Genomic DNA, 22,598 nt, shown 5'->3' on the forward strand with positions numbered 1-22,598 from the left:
TCCCATCCCATTATTGCAAACCTTTTTAATGTATGGAAAAAGATTTCATTTATGTTCAATGTTAATGTTTATCTGAATTCTGAAAGTTGTATATGGAATAACCCCAAACTTAAAATAGGTAAACGCTCTTTTGTTTGGAAGGATTGGCTTGCTCAGGGAATTAAAAAACTTGCAGACCTATATAAAGGAAACGTACTTAAATCTTTTGAAGAATTAATCTCTGAATATAACTTGAAGAATACTCATTTCTGGCAATATCTGCAACTTCGAAATGTACTATTTAGCACTATAGGGAAACATTCCCCACCACAGCATTCAATCCTTCTATCACAAATAGTTAAAAAAATGGGATCGGGACATGAGGCATCCTTCTATTATAGTTTAATTTTTCATCAGAAACACCCTAGGTCATACGCTCTGAAATCGATCTGGGCTTCAGACCTAAAAATTCACTTATCAAATGAAGACTGGGAAAGAATATGTAAAAATACCAACAAATTGTCTAGAGACATTAAGATCAAGCTAATTCACTTCAAAGTATTAAATCGCTACTACTGGACTCCCTCACGACTGTTCAGACTAAACCTTGTGGACTCGGACACTTGCTGGAGATGTAATAACAAAGGAACCCTGGTACATCTCCTCTGGGAATGTCCCAAAACTCAAAACTTCTGGATGAAGATTTATGGATGTCTAAAAAACATGACTCACACTAATTTCGAATTCACTCCACGGCTTTTTATTCTGAACGATCCACAAATGACCACACGGTGCACATCATCGGACCTCATCCAGACCAGTATCATGATTGGGAAACAAGTAATAATGCGTCACTGGAAAGATGCGGATGAACCCCCTTTTGCAGAATGGTTTACAGAACTTGCCAAGGTGGCTTCATATGAACACATGTCATTTAATATTATGGACCGGAATATGAGCTACACTGAAAAATGGAAGGACTACCTGGAATACATTAAAACAACCAGTAATGGAGTAACTGTATCATAATGTACACGTCAACGCTTCTCAAAAAGGCACAATAGACCAACTCTATATCTAGCCCTGTGAGGCCCCCAGGCCACACTATATCAGAACCCAATAGAATTAAAACAAGGCACTAAGGACAATTAATATGCTAACAGCCTAGCATTTAGGAAAAAGATAAGTAATAATGATAACAACTACAATAATAATAATAATAATAATAATAATAACAACAACAACAACAACGATATTACTGTTATTATTGTTAACAAATACTCTCAGGTGATGACTTGTCCAGTGAGAAGCCTTGACTAAATACTATGTATTTGGATTAGCCCCACTGCCTACCACCTTTTTATTTAGTTATTTATTCTTTTTTTTTTTTTCTTTACTTATTTTTATTTATTTATTTATTCTTATTTATTTTTTTCTTCTTTCATCTCTCTCTCATCTACATTTTTTCAATATTTTTATTATTATTATTATTATTTTCCCTCTTCTTTCTTTTTCTTTTTTTTTTTGTTTTGTTTTGTATTATACTGCAGTGATTTATGTGCCATGTATAAATTCAATAAAAAAATACAAATTAAAAAAAAAAAAAAAAAAAAAAAAAAAAATAAAAAGCAAATGCAACCCGCCATTTCAGACCGTTTGAATTTTGTGTCGCCGTCTTTCAAATTTGACACCAATTCCCCTTCATCTTTTAGGAACCCACCCGTCACATCCTCTTAGTAATATCTCAAAATAAAATGTGTGTTTTCTTAGTCAAAGATCTCAACTGAAACGAAGCCAAGGACGGTGATAAAGTGTTCGGCTCCGCAGTCGATATCTCTGGGTCGTGCAGGGGTTGAGTTGGAGATGAAAATGATTTCTCTTTCTGATTTTCCTGACCTCGCGCCCTCTCGCGCTCAAATGATAGACTCCGTATCACCGAGTATCAAGTGCCGAGATGGAAATGCGGCGTGATTTCTCGAGCAGTTTGGTCCGATCTCGCCGGCTAAAAATGCGACCCTACATCAGTGGAGTTAAAGAGGCGCTGCCAGGCTACGGCGGGAAATCAGAGTAATAACAGGGAGCAATGTTAATGGAGGAAACTTGGAGGGAGATCTATGATTGAATATACATGAAGTATTACATGCGCAGTCTGGGAAAGTAATGACATGCCTTCCAACGCTTCGGCCACAGGAAATGTATCTGCATTTCAAAAACTTTGTCTTCATGTCATTTGTATTTGCTATAGTATGCATTCATAATAATGTACAGTTTGTTTCAAGAAAATCAGTTTTTTTAAATGCCAATCAAGAAAGTTTTATATCGATCCAATCACAGACCAAAGTCCAAATGAACCACTCGTAAAATATTTTCTGGGGATTCGAAGAAATCACCCTTTATTCCAGACTGTGCATCTTTGTAAAAAAAAAAAAAAAAGCTGCACTGGTTTTAATGCTTGATTTGTGGCTTTTGTGTGTGTGTGTGCGTTGTCTTTAGTTTTGTTGTACCTCCATTTTGATTTGTATAAAACATTGAAGGAAACATGGACCGTGGGACTGGACTGTAGGCTTTGTGCACAGAATTCAGCCTCAACGTGATGCTAACTTCCGAGAGTATTGACTGGTTTTCTGTCTGTCTTTTATTCCTATGGAGAGTTAGATTTGTCTCACTGGAATAAATATACTGTATTTTCCAGACTATATGTCGCACTTTTTGTCATAGTTTGGTTGGAGGTGCGACATATACACAGGTGCGACTTATACGTATATCAAAATATATTGTTTCACATGTTTGTTATTTCCACACTGACACCCGCTAGAGGGCGCTCTAGGCTTGTGTGCCAGTAGCTGTTACTCCTGTACCACTGGAGATTTAAAAAAAAACGTTATGCAGATTTTACTCTAACTGCATTAAAGAAAAAGAAAAAAAAGCAAGTGGCCACAGCTGGAGGAACCAGTTCACAAATGGGTGCTTAAAACGACATGCTGCCGGGAGAGGCTCGTCAATGATATAGTTACGCCTTCATGCCCATGTTGCCAAGGCTGGTGCGACTTATACTCCGGAGCGACTTCAAGTCTAGAAAATAGAGTATGTATTTAAACAGTATGTGGCAGAAAAGACTTACTTACACTTTACTCAGAATACAAATACTTCACCTGCGGAGACTTTTGTGTTGATACTCACAAGTATTTTAGCCTTGAAGCTCTTAGCTAAAGTTAATTTGACACCAGCAAATGTTAAAATAGCACCACCATTTAAACATTTATGTTTTTATGAAACACACTGGGCTTGAGGATTACTTAAGGTTTCCTCTGTTATTTTAAATTTTGTATTTACATTAAAAAAAAAAAACATAAGTAGTCCTACACTGGCCAACAGGAAGTTAGCCAACAATCATAACATGCATAGAGCGTATTGCCTGGGGCCGAGAGACGCTTTAAGTTTATAGATTTTTATTTTTTTTTAAGAACGAAGGAGAGCCTGAACTTGCCTAAGTTCCCTGCAGCAGTGAGAGGTGGTGTTTTGAAAAAAGCAATTCTCAAACTTGTACAATTGAAACAAAACACTTCAGGTATGATTTTAATGAGGGAGAATGTTATTGCACGCTAAGAGTTCCCAAAAGAATCAGCTCAAAAGCATCCTAGAGGAAAAGCCATCACGTTCATTAACCTCTTTACCCCACGCCTTAACCAAGCACGTTTTCTCCAGTTCGGCTTTACCCAAATCTATAAGCTTCTTGACTGGAGCTTACAACCTGAGGCCAGTGTAACGCCTCATCTGTTTTTTGGTCACATTTTTGCAAGAAGCTTTTAGATTTGAGTACAGCCAAGCTGGAGAAAAATGCGCTCGGTTCAGGTGGGGGTTAGGAGGTTACTTTTTTCTTGGCACAGACTCCTTACTTCCTCTTCTAAAGCAGGCGTCCTCTCTTCCCTGACTTCCCACTTGCCTACACCGAGCGTTTCCCTTTTTATGTTCCGTGCTTGACGCCATCTTAGCATAAGCGTTATTATTACAGCAGGAGCTCTTCAACTTCTAACAATAGCAGGGTGACACTTGCCAGCCCTTAGTTCCAGTCGCAGTCATTATTCTCACTTTGCCGTAACTTCACTCCCCCAGACCTTTCATGTAGTTTGGGAGCTCAGATCTGAAAGGCCTCGTGTTTTCCGTGGCTGTCACCATCGTTTTTTTGACGCCGCCGTGATGGATTTGTTGTTGTTTCGTTTGCTGATGTTCAAGATGCTACAGCTCTGTGACTGGCACTGCTTAGGAAAACAAGCTCCTGTGTAGTGTAGAGGCGTCAGGCGAATCCAGATATTGCAAAAAAGGTAAACACGAGGCCTCCGTTTTCGACGTTTCTGGGCCGCGAAATAAAAAAAAAGGTTTTAATTGAATTGCTGTAATCGCTGGAGCAAACGTAACAATTGATTAGGCGTAATATTGTGACTCACGAGTAGAAATCACTCGAGCATTATTGTTGTGCCTGTCAGCGCACAAACAGACCACCTTTTTCTCTATATTGAAATCAAATTAAAGCAGTACTAAGTAACTCATGCCCCTAGAGGCCATAAACGCCACTGCAGGTGTCGTAGCACATTGCGTTTTTTTTTACTTTGTCTGTGAGAGATACTACGCTGACAGAAAAGACAAATGGATATTGTACATTGTGCTACAACTCAATTACACAATAGAGATTTTTTTTTTTTCACTCAAATTTGGCTGTAAGTACTGTTTAAGTGGCGCTAGCCTGCAGTCAGCTTTGCATGTTAGCCTGTTAGCTTCTTCTTCGTGATTCCATTAGTGTGTATTGGTGACTCCGACCCGATGGCAGCGAAGTTGCAAGTGTGGTCAGAGACACCGGGGGAGGTGAAAGACCCCTCAATCATCCCGTTAACACTTGTACAACCCTCAGAAGGACAATGAAAATAATTTATTAAGGGAAAAAAGTTACTTAGCACTGCTTTAAATTCAGGAACCAGTTTAACATTAGCACTTTACGGCACAGTAAAAACATGGTGATCAAAGCTGGGACAGAAATTGTGATTGGGTCATCAAAAGTAATAAAATATTATTGGCCACTGCTGGAGTGACCAAGTGCTTGTGCTTTAGTTTACGACATGCTGTTAAAGGAACAGGCCACCGTTTATTACATACTGAGATATGTTCTTACCTGAGCTTAGACGAGTTGATGCGTAACTGTCTGGTGTTTGTGCGTGCGCTCAGTCACGCAAAAAGACCAAAGATGTTGTTAGCATTCAGCCTCTCCCAGCATATTCATATGGACCCGAACGGGGGTGAAGTTAGAAGCGACCCAGCTCTTCCATGTTTTCCCTATTTAAATACGGTTATGTGAATAGTTACACGAAATTACACATGTCGATTTTCTGAGCGGATAAAATTGTAAGGCGTAAAAACACCTTAGGAGCATTTCGACATCCACACAGTGATACCTTCACTTTACTGCGCAGACGTCGAAGTGCTCCTAAGGTGTTATTATGCCTTACAATATAGTAGCCTACTCCTTTTTATCCGCTTAGAAAATCGACATGTTTAGCTTTGTTTAACTATACTTGGTCTTTTGTTCATTTAAACTAATAGCCTGTCATTAGGTTGAATCATCTGGTTGAATGTTTTTTTTTTTTCTATAACAGTTTATCAATAGATGTAATTGATAATTGATATATAACATTGTGTGCAAGAAAAAAAATAAGATTTTATTGATTGCCTCACTCACAGCAAAAAAAGAAAGTCTCTTGGTATCGGATTTGCTCCAACCCCCAGTATCGGAAGCAAAAAAGCTGAATCGTTCTATCTCTAGAATGAATGCTATAAGTTCATCACTAACTGTGGGTGGGTTTCTGTCAGGTGGTTTGTTTTTCCCTAAAACAAAAATAAAAAAAATCATGGGTAGGTAGTCCTGGCCAAAATGTTAGCTCAAGATCCGGGAAAGGGTCCTTTGGCAAGTACTGCTTTGCCCATGGGTGGGAGAGCTAGAGCTAAGTCGTGTTTTGAAAAAGCTTGATGAAAAAGGACAAAAAAAAGATACTATAATCGCAACATTGCATAATTTTCTCACATCCTGCAACCAGTTGAAAAGCCAGTTACCTGTTCTTCTCAAGGCTATCAAAAAAGATGTGAAAGATGTAAACCATCTCATCGCTCTTCCCATCTTGTTTTCTTTTCCAGACGATAACTGCAGATTGAGCGATTACCGGCGTATGAAAAACAAGGTTCTGGATCTCCACGACAAGCGCTACATGGGCTACGGCACCCACGGGAGCCACCGGGACAACATGGCCGCCCGGAAGCAGCTGGTCGATGTGATGTTCAAGCGCTTCGACGCCGACAACGGAGGACGGATAGATGCCAGCGAGATCTCTCAGGTACAATACGATTGGGTGGCTGAGTTGGCTATCACTGTTTCAGTCAGCCATGTGGAGTAAAACGCACGGCCCACACGCTCATTGAGAGGGAATGGGAAACTGTAGTGAAGATTTGGCATCAACAATCTGTAGTATATATACTCTGGTATACTCTATGCCGTTTTTATGTAGTCAGGCTTCTGATTGTCATTCAATCTCTTGTTACCTTTAGCTTTGATTGTACTGGCTTGATTGTGGCAGTGTTTCAAGTCGAACCCTTAACCTTTGGATCCTTAGACGATCTAACTATTGACCCAATGTCACCTCAAACCTAAATAAAAAACACATTACACATACACAACAATGCTAATTTATCTACTGAAGAAATATCAATGTTAATCCATAATTACAGCTGTTTTGTACATCGTTACTCTTCAGTATACGTACTTATTTTTCAAGTCTACCGTGGCATTAGCATAGGACATAGCAAATCTCATTTCCATCCATGCTTGAATGGCATATACCGCTCGCTCGAAATGCCCCGGGGAAGATCCAGCTTCAAAAAAAGTTCCCAAACATCCGTCACAAAGTAGAGTTAAAAGCTGCTCTGAAGTTGGAAATGGCCCCTTTGATCGGGCTTAAGTATAGTGGGCCCTGGCCTGTAGCCCTGTGTGGTGATGCTTTATGTGAGGGTATAATCTTCAGCGCAGGCGTCTGGCTCAGGCCGTCGCACAGCCTAAAGTAGGAGAGAGCATGCATTATGAATACAGTGGACCTCGGGATGAGCTTTAGATAGAACCTAAATGAATAAATGAAGAGACAAGCAACCTGCAATACTACTCCAAATGGCCTCACCACTGGAAAGTCCGCTGGTTAGTCTATGGCAAAATGACAGGTAGACAGATCATCTGGAGGAATTATGTTTAAAAAAATATCGAGCAGAGCTTCAGAAGCAATCTTGTGAAGTCCAGACAAGACAGCTCGACTTACAGTTTTCGTCAGATGCCAATGTTTCACTCCATCCAGAGAACCTCGTCGTTGCCGTTTTTGGTGACCTACACACCTACTACATATTTAGACTAGGGATGTACCGATCCGATATTCAGAATCGGTATCGGTAGCCGATCAGGCCTTTTTAGAGTATCGGATTGGATCGGATTTGATGACTGGACGAGTCCGATACCGCACCGCAGCGCTTCGGGGTGATCGGAGCACAGTGCTAAACCTGCAGACTGGAGCCGCTGCAGATCCAGGACCACAGATTCACGGCCTTCATGCTATCGCTAAGCTAGGATCCTGATTTGATTTATTCTTATTATTGTGTCTTGCACATAAGTAAGTGCCCAGCCCTCATGGGTTTACAAGACACATTTCAAGTGTCAAAAATATCGGATCGGAGCTCAAAAAAGCGGGTCGGCACATCCCTAGTTTATAATGGGGTAAATGTTGATATTTTAAGGAATGCTAATCCTTTTGTAAAATCAGTTAGAGTTCTGTTCTATTTTTTGTCCAATTATCCATCCATCCATTATCTTCCTCTTGACCGTTGCCGGGTCGTGGGGGCAGCTGTTGGAGCTGCCCAAATCACATTGCACCAGCCCCTTATGGCTCCTCCTGCAGGTGGTGGGTCCACAGAAGGACGGCCTCATGGTTCTAACCGGGCCTGTTGGTCTCTCATAAGGGGCTTCTGAACCGCTCTTTGTCTGACCTGTCACCTAGGACCAGTTTGCCATGGGAGACCCTACCAGGGGCACGAAGCCCCCGACAACAGAGCTCCCAGGAGCATTCGGGTGCTCAAACCCCTCCACCACGACAAGGTGGCGGTTCCAGGAGGGGTTGTCCTAATATAAAGCATTTAAACACAACTGACATACTTTTACATGTGTTCAAATCCCCTCCCTTCGCAAGCATGTTTCCAGCAACCAACCACGCTAGGACTCCCCGGGTGTGGATCTGATTATGCCCTTTGCACATGAAGGAAAAACATGGCAACACCTCTCGGAGCGTTCAGTTTCCCCCGCGCCTTTGAAGGAGACGCAGAGTCAGTCATAATTAACATCCCGATAGAAACGCTGCTTTCAGGTCTTTTTCAACGTTTTTTTTTTCTTTTCTTTTTTTCGTCTTTTTATCTACAAGACATATGGAAATGCCTTGGCACGCTTAATACGGTGTCAGCAGCAAGACAGACTCCAAACAAAAGAAGAGTTTGGAACGGCTGGGACGCAAGCTGACCGAGCGCTTTGACGATTCTAAAGATTTGTTTCAGTGCACCCACACATTTTGACTGTCTGCGCAGATTGCCTTTGAGAAAGACAGAAGTCAGTGACAGTGCAGTCTTGCTGTGCTGGCAAAGGGTGTCAACAGTAGCTTCAGAATAACAAAATGAATAATGTATAAGGACAGTTTTGTGGCAATGACCCACGGCGGTGTTTGATAAAGAAAATACTGAATCTGAAAATACAGCATTTTTTGGGAGGGTGATACACCACCTAGGGTAAACTGCGGCATGCACTCAAAGAAGGTGGGGGTGATAGTTCCTTATACCATGTGGACAGTGTGTTTTTGGCATAAACTATCACCTGTATGAACGTACTGTACCGCAGAGCCACACAGTGATGGAGGTCCGTAAGGAAATCTTGCCATCAGCAGTCTTTGTTAGCTAAAGGAACAGATAGTTAAACGCCCCCATGAGGAACCGGAGTACTTCAGGCTAAAACCAGTCTTTACACTTGAATCTGCTGATGAAAACAACATAGCAAGACAGAGACATGGGCCACAAAGAAATCACAGGCGATTTAGCCGGTGATCAAAAGTTTTATTCTGGAAACTCAATACTATCACTTTATTTTGGTTTATAAGAGTGTATGTGATTTGTCTGTATTGCACGCACCTCACTTGATTTGAATGGCAGTCTGCAAGAAAACTACACTAGCATTTGGATGAGGCCTCAGTGATGTTTGTAGTGATAGTTGACGGGTCAAATTAAAATGGACACTTGCTGCTCAATGGCAGATGTAGCGATCAAAGCAGCCAACACATGTAAACTACCTGAATGAGAAGTAACTGAGTCTGCATCCATGCCTCATCCTTCAGTGTGTATTTATTTGACAGGGACAATGCACTCATTCATTCAAATTCTGCTTGTAGCCAATGTGCTGGAATGCATTCTCAATTCTCTTGTCAGACTTCTATCAAATTCCCGTTTACAAAAGAGTTTTTACATGTTTATGTGGTGACTTTAAATGCAAACTTAACAGCTCTTTCGACATTAGCGAGGTCAGTATGAGTGGACAAACTGAAACCTGTTTTTCAGAGTTCGGTGGGTTGGTCTTGATCTTCACCTGGTTGGTTTGGGTAAAGTAGGACGGAAAGCCGACCTGTGCATCACTGAGCATCGAATCGTTTACGTTCTTGGTGAAGATAAAACTATACTGATAATAGGAATATAAGGCTTGATGAGTGCGTTTTTCTGTCCCACTCACTGCGTGCTACTTAGACTACAAAACTGCAACACAGCGCCCTGTGGCTTTATGGAATGTTTATGAGAATATAGAAGCTGTTGGTGGCATAGTGTTAAATAGATGAGATGCACACACTTATGCACATCACACTGTATCCCAGGATAATAGATAGACCTGCATAAACAGCCCGTCATTTAGCCGGAGTGTGGTCCGTGGCACATTCGCATAAAGTGATGGAAGGTAATTGATTCTGCTGCATATGTAATCCACACCACAAAATATCCATCTCCCAACGCATCACTATCAGCTTATAACTGAGTAGATTGAGATGACCATTTAGACGCCACATCAGCCCCCAAATGGCACTGCCCATCAAAAATCCAATAGAAGTAAGCTATTAGTCGTGTCCCACACTGTGCACACCATTGTAATCGAATGCGTCAGCAGCAGCCATTCACATGCAGCCATGCACAGTCAGGAAATGTCAGATTGCTAAATGTAGCCTTAAGTGGTAAGTAATAAGTATTAAGTCTTCAATTGAGATTGGCTTTGTTAACAGTGTTTACATGTTGTAAAATAGTTTTGGACCTATGACAGAACCTTGTGGTATTCCATGTTATACTAGACTTTGATTTGATCACTATTTTATAACAGGTAGCAGCAATTCCAGGTAACTTTATATCAAAAAGAAAACAGACACTTGTATTACTTACATTTAAACATAACATAACAAATTGAAGTTTTCCGAATAATTGTTCATAGTTGATGTGTCAAAACAGAATTCGTGCAGATTCCTCAATTGGTGCCAATATGGCCATCTGTCTCCAGCATTGAGTGAAAACCGCTAATATTTACGGATTCTTTTCCATATTTTGAGCAATGTGAAGTGATTATTTGATGTACCTAGCTGGATAATTAAAATACTGCGCATAAGTTAGGTTAACAGAAGAAACTGTGAGGAGCTGTGAGTGTTACAGAGAGCCGACCACTGTGTTGCACAATCACACAATGACATAACAAGCTATACCATTGAATATGGCCTTCAAGTTGGCACTTTGATCCAAGCTAGTTTTTGGTGCCTTGACACAGTGGGGGTTGTGAAGAAGAAAGGATTGACAGGCTGAAGGCTTGATTAAAAAGAGAGCAAACAAGATTGAAAATACAGGGTACAGTGTATTGAGTTAATGACTATAGTGTAGTTTGAATAAGCTCTCAGTCATACAGGAGTTTTCCAAAAATACTTCATGCTCATAAAAGAATTGAGTGAAGCATATACATTATTCATTGCACAGCGCGTAGGAGTCTGCCCGCTTGTGCAACCATAACATAATATGAATAGAAGCTGAGTGTTCGCTTGTATTTTTTTTGCAACAGAAACAGTTCATTATCAGATGTTTTATCAGCGTCCAGGCAACGTTCCATCAGCTTTTACAAATGAGGCCTGGAGTCGAACCAAGCACAGACATCCTAAAAAAGCATTATGCCTAGTTATCTCGGCAGGAGGTCTGCTCCAGTTAGCTCAATGCAGAAAGAGTGCTTCCACGGTCTGCGCTGGCACGTCAAAGTAGTAGAAAAACTCTCTGGAGTGATGGGATGTTCATGGGTATTTAACGTGAATGCAGCCAATAATTTTTCTTTGTTTCTTACAAACAATTTTTCACATATCTAATGGTTTTACCAAGGAATGAGCCTGTAAGATGATTCTTCTCATCTTGCAAAAAATATCTTTTACATATAGTCATTGGGCTTAATTGGTCTGGACCTCTTATAATGACTATAATGACAGTGACATGCTGGAGATTTGGAATAGTCGGGACCTTTCTTGTTGGGCCGCCAGAAAAAATAGAAAATGGTGTATACAAAAGTTGAGGGACATTTATAAAGTTGTGACAGATTGGCCTTTTTTAATTTGAACTATTATGACAGTTCTTTTCTCTGGGGTGCCATGCAGGTCTCCCTCCAGTATTGTAGGATGGTATTGTTTATATTGTCAGTCCTAGTCAAGCACTCAGCCAAGTCTACCCAGAAGGACATACAATACTAGATGTAAACCCTTTGCTTGGTTTTAAAACTGTGAATGACAACAGGAACACAATATACAGCATTTGCAGGTTTCAAGTGTATTTTCATAAAAGAGTTCACACATGTCATCCGCTCAAAGTTTAAAAGTCCATTACGTCCGGTCTCGGAGCCAGGCGTTTCCATAAGATTTTTGGAGGAGGTCGGCCAAGGCAGCGTCTTAAGAGGGGTTTTACGGCCTTGTGAACTTTGCCTAAAATGAGCCTGTTGCTCCGAGCTCATGCTGGACTGTGGCGACACGGCTACAGCTGTACTGAGAACTCTGCCATAGATCTTACAGAATGGGGATGGTTTGAGTGGTGGCGCGAATGAAGAATTAATGGGTGAGTGGACTGAGGAACGGGGCGTGCATGACAAATAAGTTTGAGGTTGGAGTGGGCTGACCTGGTGACAAATTTGCGACAGTGCAGGTTGTCACAAAGTTATACAAACTCATTTAAAGTATGAATGAGGTATTGAAGTCAGAAAAAAATATACTACTTTGACATTGACCATGTCCAACAGGGAGATATCAAATGACGTTGAACCCCCACGCTCTAGCTCATAGTAAACATACAACAACGTGGATGTGTGTTGTCCAGATCACCAAGGCGTGCATGTGATAGCTCAGTGCGTCAAGGCTCTTGAAAAAAGGTTAATTTAACAAAGGAGGGTAATGTTTTAAACAAGTGCTTAATGCAATGATCTCCATCTAAATGTACCTCAGGGATGTGTGACAGAAATCAAATGTCAAGTGTCTCTTACTTAACACATCTCACCATCTTAGCTTTCATAAGCTACGGCAAATTAAGCACGGAAACTTGGAAACTTCACTTGCCTCACAAATACCGCACATGTTTTTAAACTTGAACACGTTTTTGCATAATGAATTCCACTTATGAAAAACAAAACAGTCATCTTGACAGGACCATCTTATTGTAAGCCCCCATTTCAAACCCGACAGATATTTGTCAGTCAAAGTCAAAGCCTGTGGTAAAGATATGATTACGGATGACTTTTAAATTTTGGATGAGTGGAAGTTTAGTGATCCGGCGAATGGAGCGTCATGTATAAAAGTGTCCCGTGTGATCAGCGCCGCGACAGGTGATGAGGGGTGATGGATGGGCCAGTGCCGCGAGGGCCCTGTGCAGGGGAGCGGGGATGAGAGCGCGCCTGTTCAGCTCGCAATGACAAAACGCGGGGGTATGTGACAGCTAATACTGCTGTGTGTCATTAACAGTGACATTCAGTGCTCCGGCAGCAGACACTACCATGCAAATATGCCCTGATGGATGGAGAAAGTAATGGCAAGTGTAGTTTATTAAGTCCAAGTGTCGTGTCCTGCACAAAACAGTTTCAGAAGAGTTTGGAGGGGATGGAGAGACTGTGCATTTCAGTACACAACTTGGTAAAATAGCAGAATATATAAAGTCATACGTTTGCTACTACACACACCATACATTCATAAGCTTATAAACATGTGCACACATACACTCTCCCATCATGAATACAAGATCTCAGTGAAAAATTAATACAACATACAATACAACATTCTTTTGTCATTGCAGAAACTTACTGAAACGATGCCACAACCAATGCGTGCTGTAATCAAAGCTATAGTATACAGTGCAGTCCTTGGCAAATCTGTATGATGGACTCTTATTCACGCCCACTGAAATCCTTTGAATATCAAGATAAATGCCCGTGTGTGTTTTCTTTCGCAGGTGATTAAGCAGGAGGGTCTGTCCAAGGAGAAGAGCGAGTGCACTTTGTTCGACCTGCTCAAGTACAATGACATGAACGACGACGAACACCTCACCAGAGAAGAGTTCTACACCGCCTTCGGTGAGTTAGAGACGTTTATCACTGTGTATCGGTCGTGTTTGGCTTTACTATTGAACCATACGTGGCAAGTGGATGAGGTTTGCGTTTCCCTTTGATTAGTACATTGAAAGAGTAGCTTGTTGGATGATATGCCGCTTTGTAGATATCCATCCATCCATCCATCCATCCATTTTCTTCCACTTGTCCGTTTCTGCGTCGTGAGGGCAGCTGTTGGAGCTGCCCAAATCACATTGCATCAGCCCCTTATGGCTCCTCCTGCAGGAGGTGAGTCCACAGAAGGACGGCCTCATGATTTTAACCTGGGCCTGTTGGTCTTTCATAAGAGGCTTCTGAACCGCTCTTTGTCTGACCCGTCACCTAGGACCTGGTTGCCATGGGAGACCTTACCAAGGGCATGAAGCCTCTGACAACAGAGCTCCCAGGATCATTCGGGTGCTCAAAATGGCAAGCCATAACACCTTGTGAATGCTTGATCCTATGATATTACTGTAGCCAAGCAGTGGCGGGCCCGGTTATACTGGATGGGAGACCATGTGGGAATTACAGGCAGCTTGTCTTTTCAGTGGTTGGAGGGATCCTTGCTTCCGTCTCGAGACATTGACAAGAGCTCATTCAGGCTTTAGTAATGCATTTGCGTCCTGCTTTAGAGATGGTTTACACCCAGTTTAAAAATCATTCCACCATATTTAGTTCTGTTGTAAAAGATGTTTTCAAAGTCCACAACAATATTTCAGGACTTACTGCTAGGTACATCCAAACTTAAAAACACCCTCCCCAGTCCACAAGTCTATAAACTGATGGAGGGGCAGTGAGAGGGTCCTTGCGGCTCCACGGACTCTGTTCCTGACCACAAATCATGGCGGCGGTGCAGTCTGCCGCTGCGTGCCGTCAGGAGGGTCCGGGGGTCAGATCGATATCTCCACAGCCCAGGAACAACAAACAGAGATACTGCCCTACAGCAGCGAGTGGCACCGCACTCTTTATCACTCGGAACGGACACTCGACTACCGCCGCTTACACTTCTCCCGCATGCAGTAAAGCACAAGTTGAGTTTTATAGAGCAGTGGAGGGCGGGGGGGGGAGCAATTTTTCGAATACACAATCACATTTGATTTTTTTGGCCACAGTTTAGATGCCAGCCCACGAGCGCCATCTGTAGGCACAGGGAACAAGAGCTTGTAGTGACACATGTACGTACAGGGGATTAGAGAGTAGAGCGGGTCGTCTTGTGATTGGAGGATCTGCGTACACTGGTGTATGAATGAAAGTGTAAATGGGTGACTGGTTCCTTGCGCTTTGAGTGCCTTAAAGGAATAGGCCACCGTTTTTACATACTGAGATATGTTCTTACCTAACCTTAGACCAGTTAATATATACCCGTCTGGTCTTTGTCCGTGCGCTCTGTCACGCAAACGGAGCACATACGCAGCCTCTCCCACATGTCATGTAGGTCCAAAAAACTCCTAAAGGTTATTGACGGAAGTGAGCGGGGGAAGTCTTTAGGAGTCACTGCGCGGACGTTGTGCTCCTCGTATCATTACGCCTCACAATATAGTCCCCCTTTTTATCTGCTTTTAAAATTGACATGTTGCATTTCTGTGTAAATATACTTCGCATTAAAACACTTCAAGTAACTTTATTTAAATAGGGAACACGTGGAAGAGCTTGGTAGCTTCTATCGTGAGCTTTTTTGGAGCTATATGACATGTGGGAGAGGCTGCGTATGTGCTCCGTTTGCGTGACAGAGCGCACGGACAAAGACCAGACGGGTATATATTAACTGGTCTAAGGTTAGGTAAGAACATATCTCAGTATGTAAAAACGGTGGCCTATTCCTTTAAGCTGGTAGAAAGACGCTATATAAATGTGATGGGTGTATCTATAGTGAGACGCTATCACACATTAGTCAGTAATGCCTGCTCATTTTCTGAGTTAAAAATGCAATATAAGAGTTAACCTCCATTTCCTAGATTTTCACTTTTTAGGAAATGTGACCCATCACGAGAATGGGGGACACAACTCGGCTTTGGGGCATTTTGAGCGGGACATAGCTTGTGAATGTGTAGTCTCCAAAGTTGAGAAGATGTGGCAAGTTGAGTTTAGGAACTGGAAATATGTCAGGAGAGGCCTCTAGACTTCTTCTTGGCTGTTCTCACCTCTCTCGGAGTGACAACAGGGCTCATTTACATCTCATTTAGAAAAGCCATACCGCTGTAAAGCTCCCCCTGTCGTGTCATGTGTGGGGTTTCAGTCCTCAGGCCTTGAGTTCACTCACTCAAACGCACATAAACTGATCCGCAATAGGCGTGTGAATAAAACTGCCTTTTTTGCGTGACATTTGTTCGCTAAAGGATGTGTCAACAACACAAGCCAAAGCAGCTGTGCCTCCTCCCAAAAACAACAGGAGACGAGCGTGTTCTAACGTGGAAACAGGCGGATGTTTTGTTGACAGAGCGAGACGTCAGATCAACTCAAACACAAAATCCACCGCAATAAAAAAATACAAAACTTGAATAAATCCACTTCCAGGAAAGTTTGTCGATTTGGAGTGGCGTTGCACTGTTTATTGTCCCACCGAAACACGGAAAAGCAGTTCTGCCTTGACATTCATGTTAGAACTATAGGCAATTATCCACGGTTTTTCCCTTTTGTCGGGCACATGGTTCATTATGCAGGATAAACTAACACTTTGTACATCTTCATTAAATCTTTCACTTTGCTGTGTTACCGATTTTGTTTCATTCATCCACCCCTTTTTGAATCCTGTAAAATCTCTCCGAAAATAAGACTGATGTCTCTTTGGAGGCACCATTTCACACATTTCATGACATTTTTTAAAGGTATGGCCATGGACAAAAGTAAAAGCGAGGAAGCTTGGGATAAAGTCCAACAAAAGTGTATAGAAAGAATCTCATAAAAGCCCAGCGTTTTTGTCAAGATGGCCTCTACAGTGCGTTGTCTACAAGAATGCTTTTGCAGGTGTTCAAAAAGTAATTCCGTTTAAGCCGCGCAGACAAAGCCACAATGGATGTTCTGCCAAACTGCGGGCTTTTAGGATCATTGGCAGAAGAATGCGCGGCTGCATGAATGCTTTATGCGTACCATACCTGCCGTTCCTTTTGTAATGTGTGTAACTTTGATAAAGAGAGTGGAATCCTATTCTTTTTATGCAGTTATGTTTGAACAAGCCAGAAGTTTGATTTGGATGTTGAGCTTATAATAGCAATGATATTCTGACTTTGTCTTGGTCCAGAAGCTTCAAAGCAAAACATCGGTGGCTCAGCGTTCGCCCACAAGCTTGAAAGTTGCCAGTTCAAATCCAACCCTGACCATGTGCATGCTGGCGGCATATCCAGTGTTGTTTTTGCCAGCCCTTTTAGTTTTAGTCTTAGTCTTCGTCTTTAGGACGAAAATGCTTTTAGGTTTAGTCACATTTTAGTCATTTCAAAATGTGATCGTTTTAGTCACGTTTAGTCAGACGAAAATTATAAGAAGTTATAGTTAATTTCGATAAGTCTTGGAAATTGGGATAAATAAAAGCTTCTATTGGCTTTCTATAGCTTTTGACAAACAGATTACACCCAATAGGCACTGGCAGAAGTGGTAGGCCTACTGTGAACAGTACTTTTCCCAAAAGTGCCCGCTCTCCTCCTCCTCTGATCGTCGCTTCGAGAATTTTTCTTTTTTTTTTACCAACAGCGCTGTCTGCACATACGTAGCCGACCTCAACGTGCTTTCTGTGTTCATACGCCACGGTATTAAGAACTGTCCTGAGAAACAATAAAGTCCCTGTGACCTGGATGTCAGACGCTCCGAGGAGGATGTTCGCGAGCAGTGACCACACGCCACGGGGAGAGAGAGAGAGAGCATGAGCACGGCGCCGCTGCCCGGCCGCATCATGAGCAGCACGGCGCCGCTCCGGGTCATGTTCTAGTCCCCAAAGAGCTAATTTTAGCTCGTCATTGTTACGTTATCGTCATTAAAAAAACGGGCGTCAACGAAGAAGATCTTTATTTATTTAGATCGTCAATACCCAGTGTTGACGTAAAACAACACTAGGTATATCTTTGGGCAACTTTCCTATCTTTCATAGTAACAGGTGAATGTGTGAAGTGAATTTCATTTGATAACACACACAGCACAATGATACCTTTTATGATTCAGCCTCAGGACACTTTGTAGTATTTCGTCAGCATCAAAGCAAGATTCGTCATAGAGATAACTTGGTTAGGTCGACCTAAGGCAGGTTTGAATCCAACTGCAGCACTTTGGGCCAAACTAAACAACCAACTTAAACAGGTGTTTCTCAAGTGAACCAGTTTTGCGTTCATTCCTCTTACGCATGACAGGACGTTTGGATTACAAAATGGATCAACTTTATATCTTCAAGGTATGTCTCTCCTCTGCCTCTCTCTACTGCTGCACAGAGAAGCAATGTTTGTCCGTCTCGCGCAACAGCCTGAATGTATTTTCACCACAAGAGAGACAAATGAAGCCAATGGAATGGAACTGGCTGCTTAATCATAACATCACATGCAAGTGTGATCATACGGATTAAGGATTGTTACTAATCATAGTGTGATATTTTTGCAATATTCTTCATTTTAAAATTGGAAGATTTGCTGTTTTCTGACAGAATATGAACTTACTTATCACACACATATAAAGTTAAGTCTAAATCGGGTCCATTTGGATGTTTTTTCACAGCAGAAGTAGTAGCTCACTTTCGCATGTAGTATGATGCTAACGTGATGCATCATGGTAGCGTTCTCCGTTATTCATGTATTTATGGGTTGTTGAACCACTTTGCTCCTCCCCATGTATTTGTACCTTTATTGGGTAGACAACTATATTCATAACTCTCTTCTTTGTTCTCCCCCTCAACTGCTTCAAACATGACCATATATGGGCGATTCCAAAGACGCTGTCTGTAGTTGTTATGTGGCTGATGGACTGAACTTACTTTGAAGATAATACAGTTGAAGCAGAAAATAGACAAACTTTCATGAGGACTCCCGCGAACACATCACCCCTGTCCTTCAGAACCTCCACTGGCTCCCCGTCCCTCAACGCATCCAGTTCAAGGTCCTCCTCATCACTTTCAAAGCCCTCCATAATTTGGCCCCCTCCATACCTCACCGACCTCCTCCGCCATCACACTCCATCTCGCTCCCTCCGCTCCTCCAACGCCAGCCTCCTGTCCCTCCCCCGTAAGACCAAGCGCCGAACCTGGGGAGACAGAGCCTTCTCCATCGATCGCCGCCCCCACACTCTGGAACTCACTGCCCCAACCGCTCCATGCCTGTTCTGACCCCCCCCACCTTCAAGAAAGAACTCAAAACCCACCTCTTTAAAAAGGCTTTTAATATTGAGCAACTGCCCTCTATTTTAATGTGCTAGTTTTATGTGTGATTTTATTCTTGTTTTCTGTAAAGCGTCTTTGAGTGTCGTGAAAAGCGCTATACAAATAAAATGTATTATTATTATTATTATTATTATATATAACCAATAATCTTACTATTAAGCATTTCAGTCATTTACCACGATTTCCCCAGTCTCCATGTTTGTTCACCAAAAGATATGCCAACGACTGTGATATCCTCCACCAGCCTGCATGACACTTGCGCGCCATAAGTTAGTGGCGTTCTGATCGACGGCACTTATCTGTTTACCCAGAATGCGCCGGGGCCATCAGTCAGACAATATCCCGGCGCTGACAAGGGGCCGGCTCTTTCCTCCGCGGCGTGGCACCCATCATTCATATCAGTAACATCATCTAATTAAAAGACATCACTCCTGCCAGACACGCGCCTCTCTCCTCTCTGCCTCGGAGCAAATTGATTCGGGGGTCTATGCATATGAGAGAATGAATAATGTATGGGGACCGCCGGTCTTATCTCCTGTCCTGACAAACAATGTGCGCACGCTTTGAATATTCCAGGCAGGTGAGCAGAAGCCGGGGTCCTGATTAGCGGCGGCGCACAGGTGGGATGGTGTTCTGCATGTACCGCCGGTCGCTTCTAAGCCGCTCCATCAACATTCGGACGCTTGGGGTCGATGGAGTTGGCTTAAGATGTTCACTTTGTTTACAGGGGAGTTGGAAGTGCATATGACAGGGTTTCAAGTCGCTCTAATCGTCGCTGTTGGGCTGTGTTGGGAGGCGAACTCTACAAAAAAAAAGAGTGTTGTAACAGATGCTGAATACCTGCCTTAAAGTGTATTGCAGCTTTTTACCATCTGAAAAACATTGCTAAGATCAGAGGAATAGTGTCAAAACCAGACTTAGAGAGACTTATCCATGCATTTGTCTCCAGCAGGTTAGACTACTGTAACGGCCTACTCACTGGCCTCTCTAAACGAGCTATCAGACAGCTACAGTACATCCAGAACGCTGCTGCTCGAGTCCTGACAAGAACCAGGAAATACGACCATATTAGTCCAGTGCTCCGGTCTCTGCACTGGCTTCCTGTCACTCAGAGAATAGACTTTAAAACAGCTCTGCTTGTCTACAAGTCTTTTCATGGTTTAGCTCCGAAGTACATCTCTGACATGTTAGAGCCGTATGAACCATCTCGGGCCCTGAGAACTTCAGGGAGGGGCCTCCTGGTGGTTCCCAGAGTCAATAATAAACACGGTGAGGCTGCGTTTCAGTTTCATGCAGCTAAAATCTGGAACAGTCTTCACGAGGATGTGAGACAGGCCTCAACTCTGACAATGTTCAAATCCAGGCTGAAAACAGTTCTTTTTACCAATGCATATAACTGAAAGTATTTTATCTGCACTCTCGCCTTTTACTGTAATTGATTAATTTTATGTTGATGTTTTTATTGATTCTATTTGTTTTCAACTGTGAAGCACTTTGAATTGCCTTGTGTATGAATTGTGCTCTACAAATAAACTTGCCTTGCCTTGCCTTGCCTATTGTATCATAATCCGTTACACCATAATCCAGGTATTGTGTTTGAAATACCTAAAGTATTATCTTATCTTGTGTTGAATAGTATAGTGGATAAATTCAGTGTAGGATTCAAACGTTATGACGTTTATTGCACAGCCAGCACTTGCACTGATAATGTAGTTTGTGAAACTGACTTGGCAAGGCAAGGCATGTTTATTTATAACACACGTTTACACAAGGCAAACTCAATGTGCCTAACTTTAACAGTGCTCTCTACCTTGTCATCTCCAATCTTTCCCCTCTGTCTCGTTTGCTTCCCTTGTGCGAGTGGCTGTGCGTTTCATAGCATCAGCTGTAGATAACTAATAAAAAATATAAGAAGAAAAATGTTTTGCCAGTTTTCTGTCATTTTGTTTTCGTTTGAACATTTTGTGCATGAAAATGTCCAAAATTGCCTACTTATTCAGCGACAAAATCTAGTAATGAATCGACCCAGGTTTTATGCTTTGATTTTGTTGATATGTTTAAAGTTTTAGAGGGGATTTTGGATCTTGTTTAGTTTTTGGTTCAAAGCTCAATAAATTAGGCAGGAATTAGATATTAAAAAGTCCCTCTGAAAAAAACCTCATGCCCCTAGAGGCCATAAGCGCCACTGCAGGTGTCGTAGCATGTTACGTTTTTTTATTCATAAATTGTCCGTGAGAATAAATACTACGCTGACAGAAAAGACAAAGAGAGGAGGGATTACACAATGGAGATCATTTCTCTCAAACTTGGCTGTAAACACTGCTAAAGTGGCGCTAGCCAGTTAGCTTTGCCCGTTAGCCTGTTAGCTTCTTCTTCGTGATTCCATTAGTGTGTATTGCGCCACCGACCCGGAGGATGGAAAGTTGCAAGTATGGTTTTCTGGCCAGAGCCACCAGGGGGAGATGAAAGACCCCCCCAATCATCCCTTTAACACTTGCATTACCCCCAGAGGGACTACGGAAAGGATTTATTAAGGTAAACAAGTTACTTAGATCTTGGAGATGGAGTGAAGATGTTGCAAGAATGTAAAGAAAACCTAACTATGACCCCCTGAAAGGAAATGACCATATATGGATAACAGCATCATCTCGGTCCCCTTTCGTGCTGCACGTGGATACTAAATATATGGATATTTGTGGATGAATATGTGTGGAAAACCGGACAGATTTCCTGGAAGTCTCGCTAGTCTATAAAACGACATAAAATAAGCATCGTAAAAGTTTTGTCTTTTTTTTCCCCATTAAAACTAAGATATTAAGGGAGAAAACTAGCTCAAAATCTCAACACTGACCACTGCGTGAAAAATCAATGTTTTCCCCTGCCTTAAGAAAACTAATTATGAGCTCGTATGTATAAATGCTGCCAACACTGTAGATAGTCTTTTACAAAAATGAATCGTAAAAGCCAGAGCAAAAACTGTCACTTTTGAGCATCGACTTCGCCACTGCCACCATCCCACAAGGACTTCCCAAGGCCACTTTCTTTAAGCCCTTCCACATACTACCTCCCCTATACTTCGCCATTTACTTTATCTGCTTAAAAAACTCCCTTCAAAGTCCGAGGAGATGAAGGTCGATTATGAATTCACTCCTCTCCCTCCTGTTGAACGTGCAGAGCCAGTCAAATGTCAGCGGATCTCCAGTCAGGTATACTGAGCAGCGCGGAAATGTCAGGCGATGGAAAAAAAAACGAAAAAAACTTCCCATAGAGAGGGGACCAAAACACAAAACACGCATGTAGATATAATGCAGACACGAGCGCGCTTCTGTTATGTCGGCTAATGAGGTTGGGAAATGTTAGCTCGGCTCCCAAATCGAAAAGCGTGACCTTGTTCTTTTTGGCAGAGGCTCTGCTGTGAAATGATTTCTCTGTTTACGCCGAGGCATCAAAGATTCAAGATCAACAACGGTAGTCAACAATCTGGAGAGAGCAAACCTGGATGGTAATCAAAGCACAAAAGGAGCAAATTCCCCG

General features: G+C 42.2%; 1 protein-coding gene across 1 annotated transcript in view; it reads left to right on the forward strand.

Annotated features, from left to right (window-relative positions):
• fstl5 (follistatin-like 5) overlaps nucleotides 1-22,598 on the forward strand; it is a 345,847-nt gene that overhangs the window by 166,425 nt on the left and 156,824 nt on the right. Inside the window, exons 5-6 of the mRNA XM_079557268.1 lie at nucleotides 6,160-6,356; nucleotides 13,579-13,699. Of these exons, the coding sequence (XP_079413394.1) occupies nucleotides 6,160-6,356; nucleotides 13,579-13,699 (318 nt within the window). The remainder of the gene's footprint in view (nucleotides 1-6,159; nucleotides 6,357-13,578; nucleotides 13,700-22,598) is intronic.

The sequence above is a fragment of the Gobius niger genome, assembly GCF_951799975.1.
Source record: "Gobius niger genome assembly, chromosome: 5".
NCBI classification, from domain to species: Eukaryota; Metazoa; Chordata; class Actinopteri; order Gobiiformes; family Gobiidae; genus Gobius; species Gobius niger.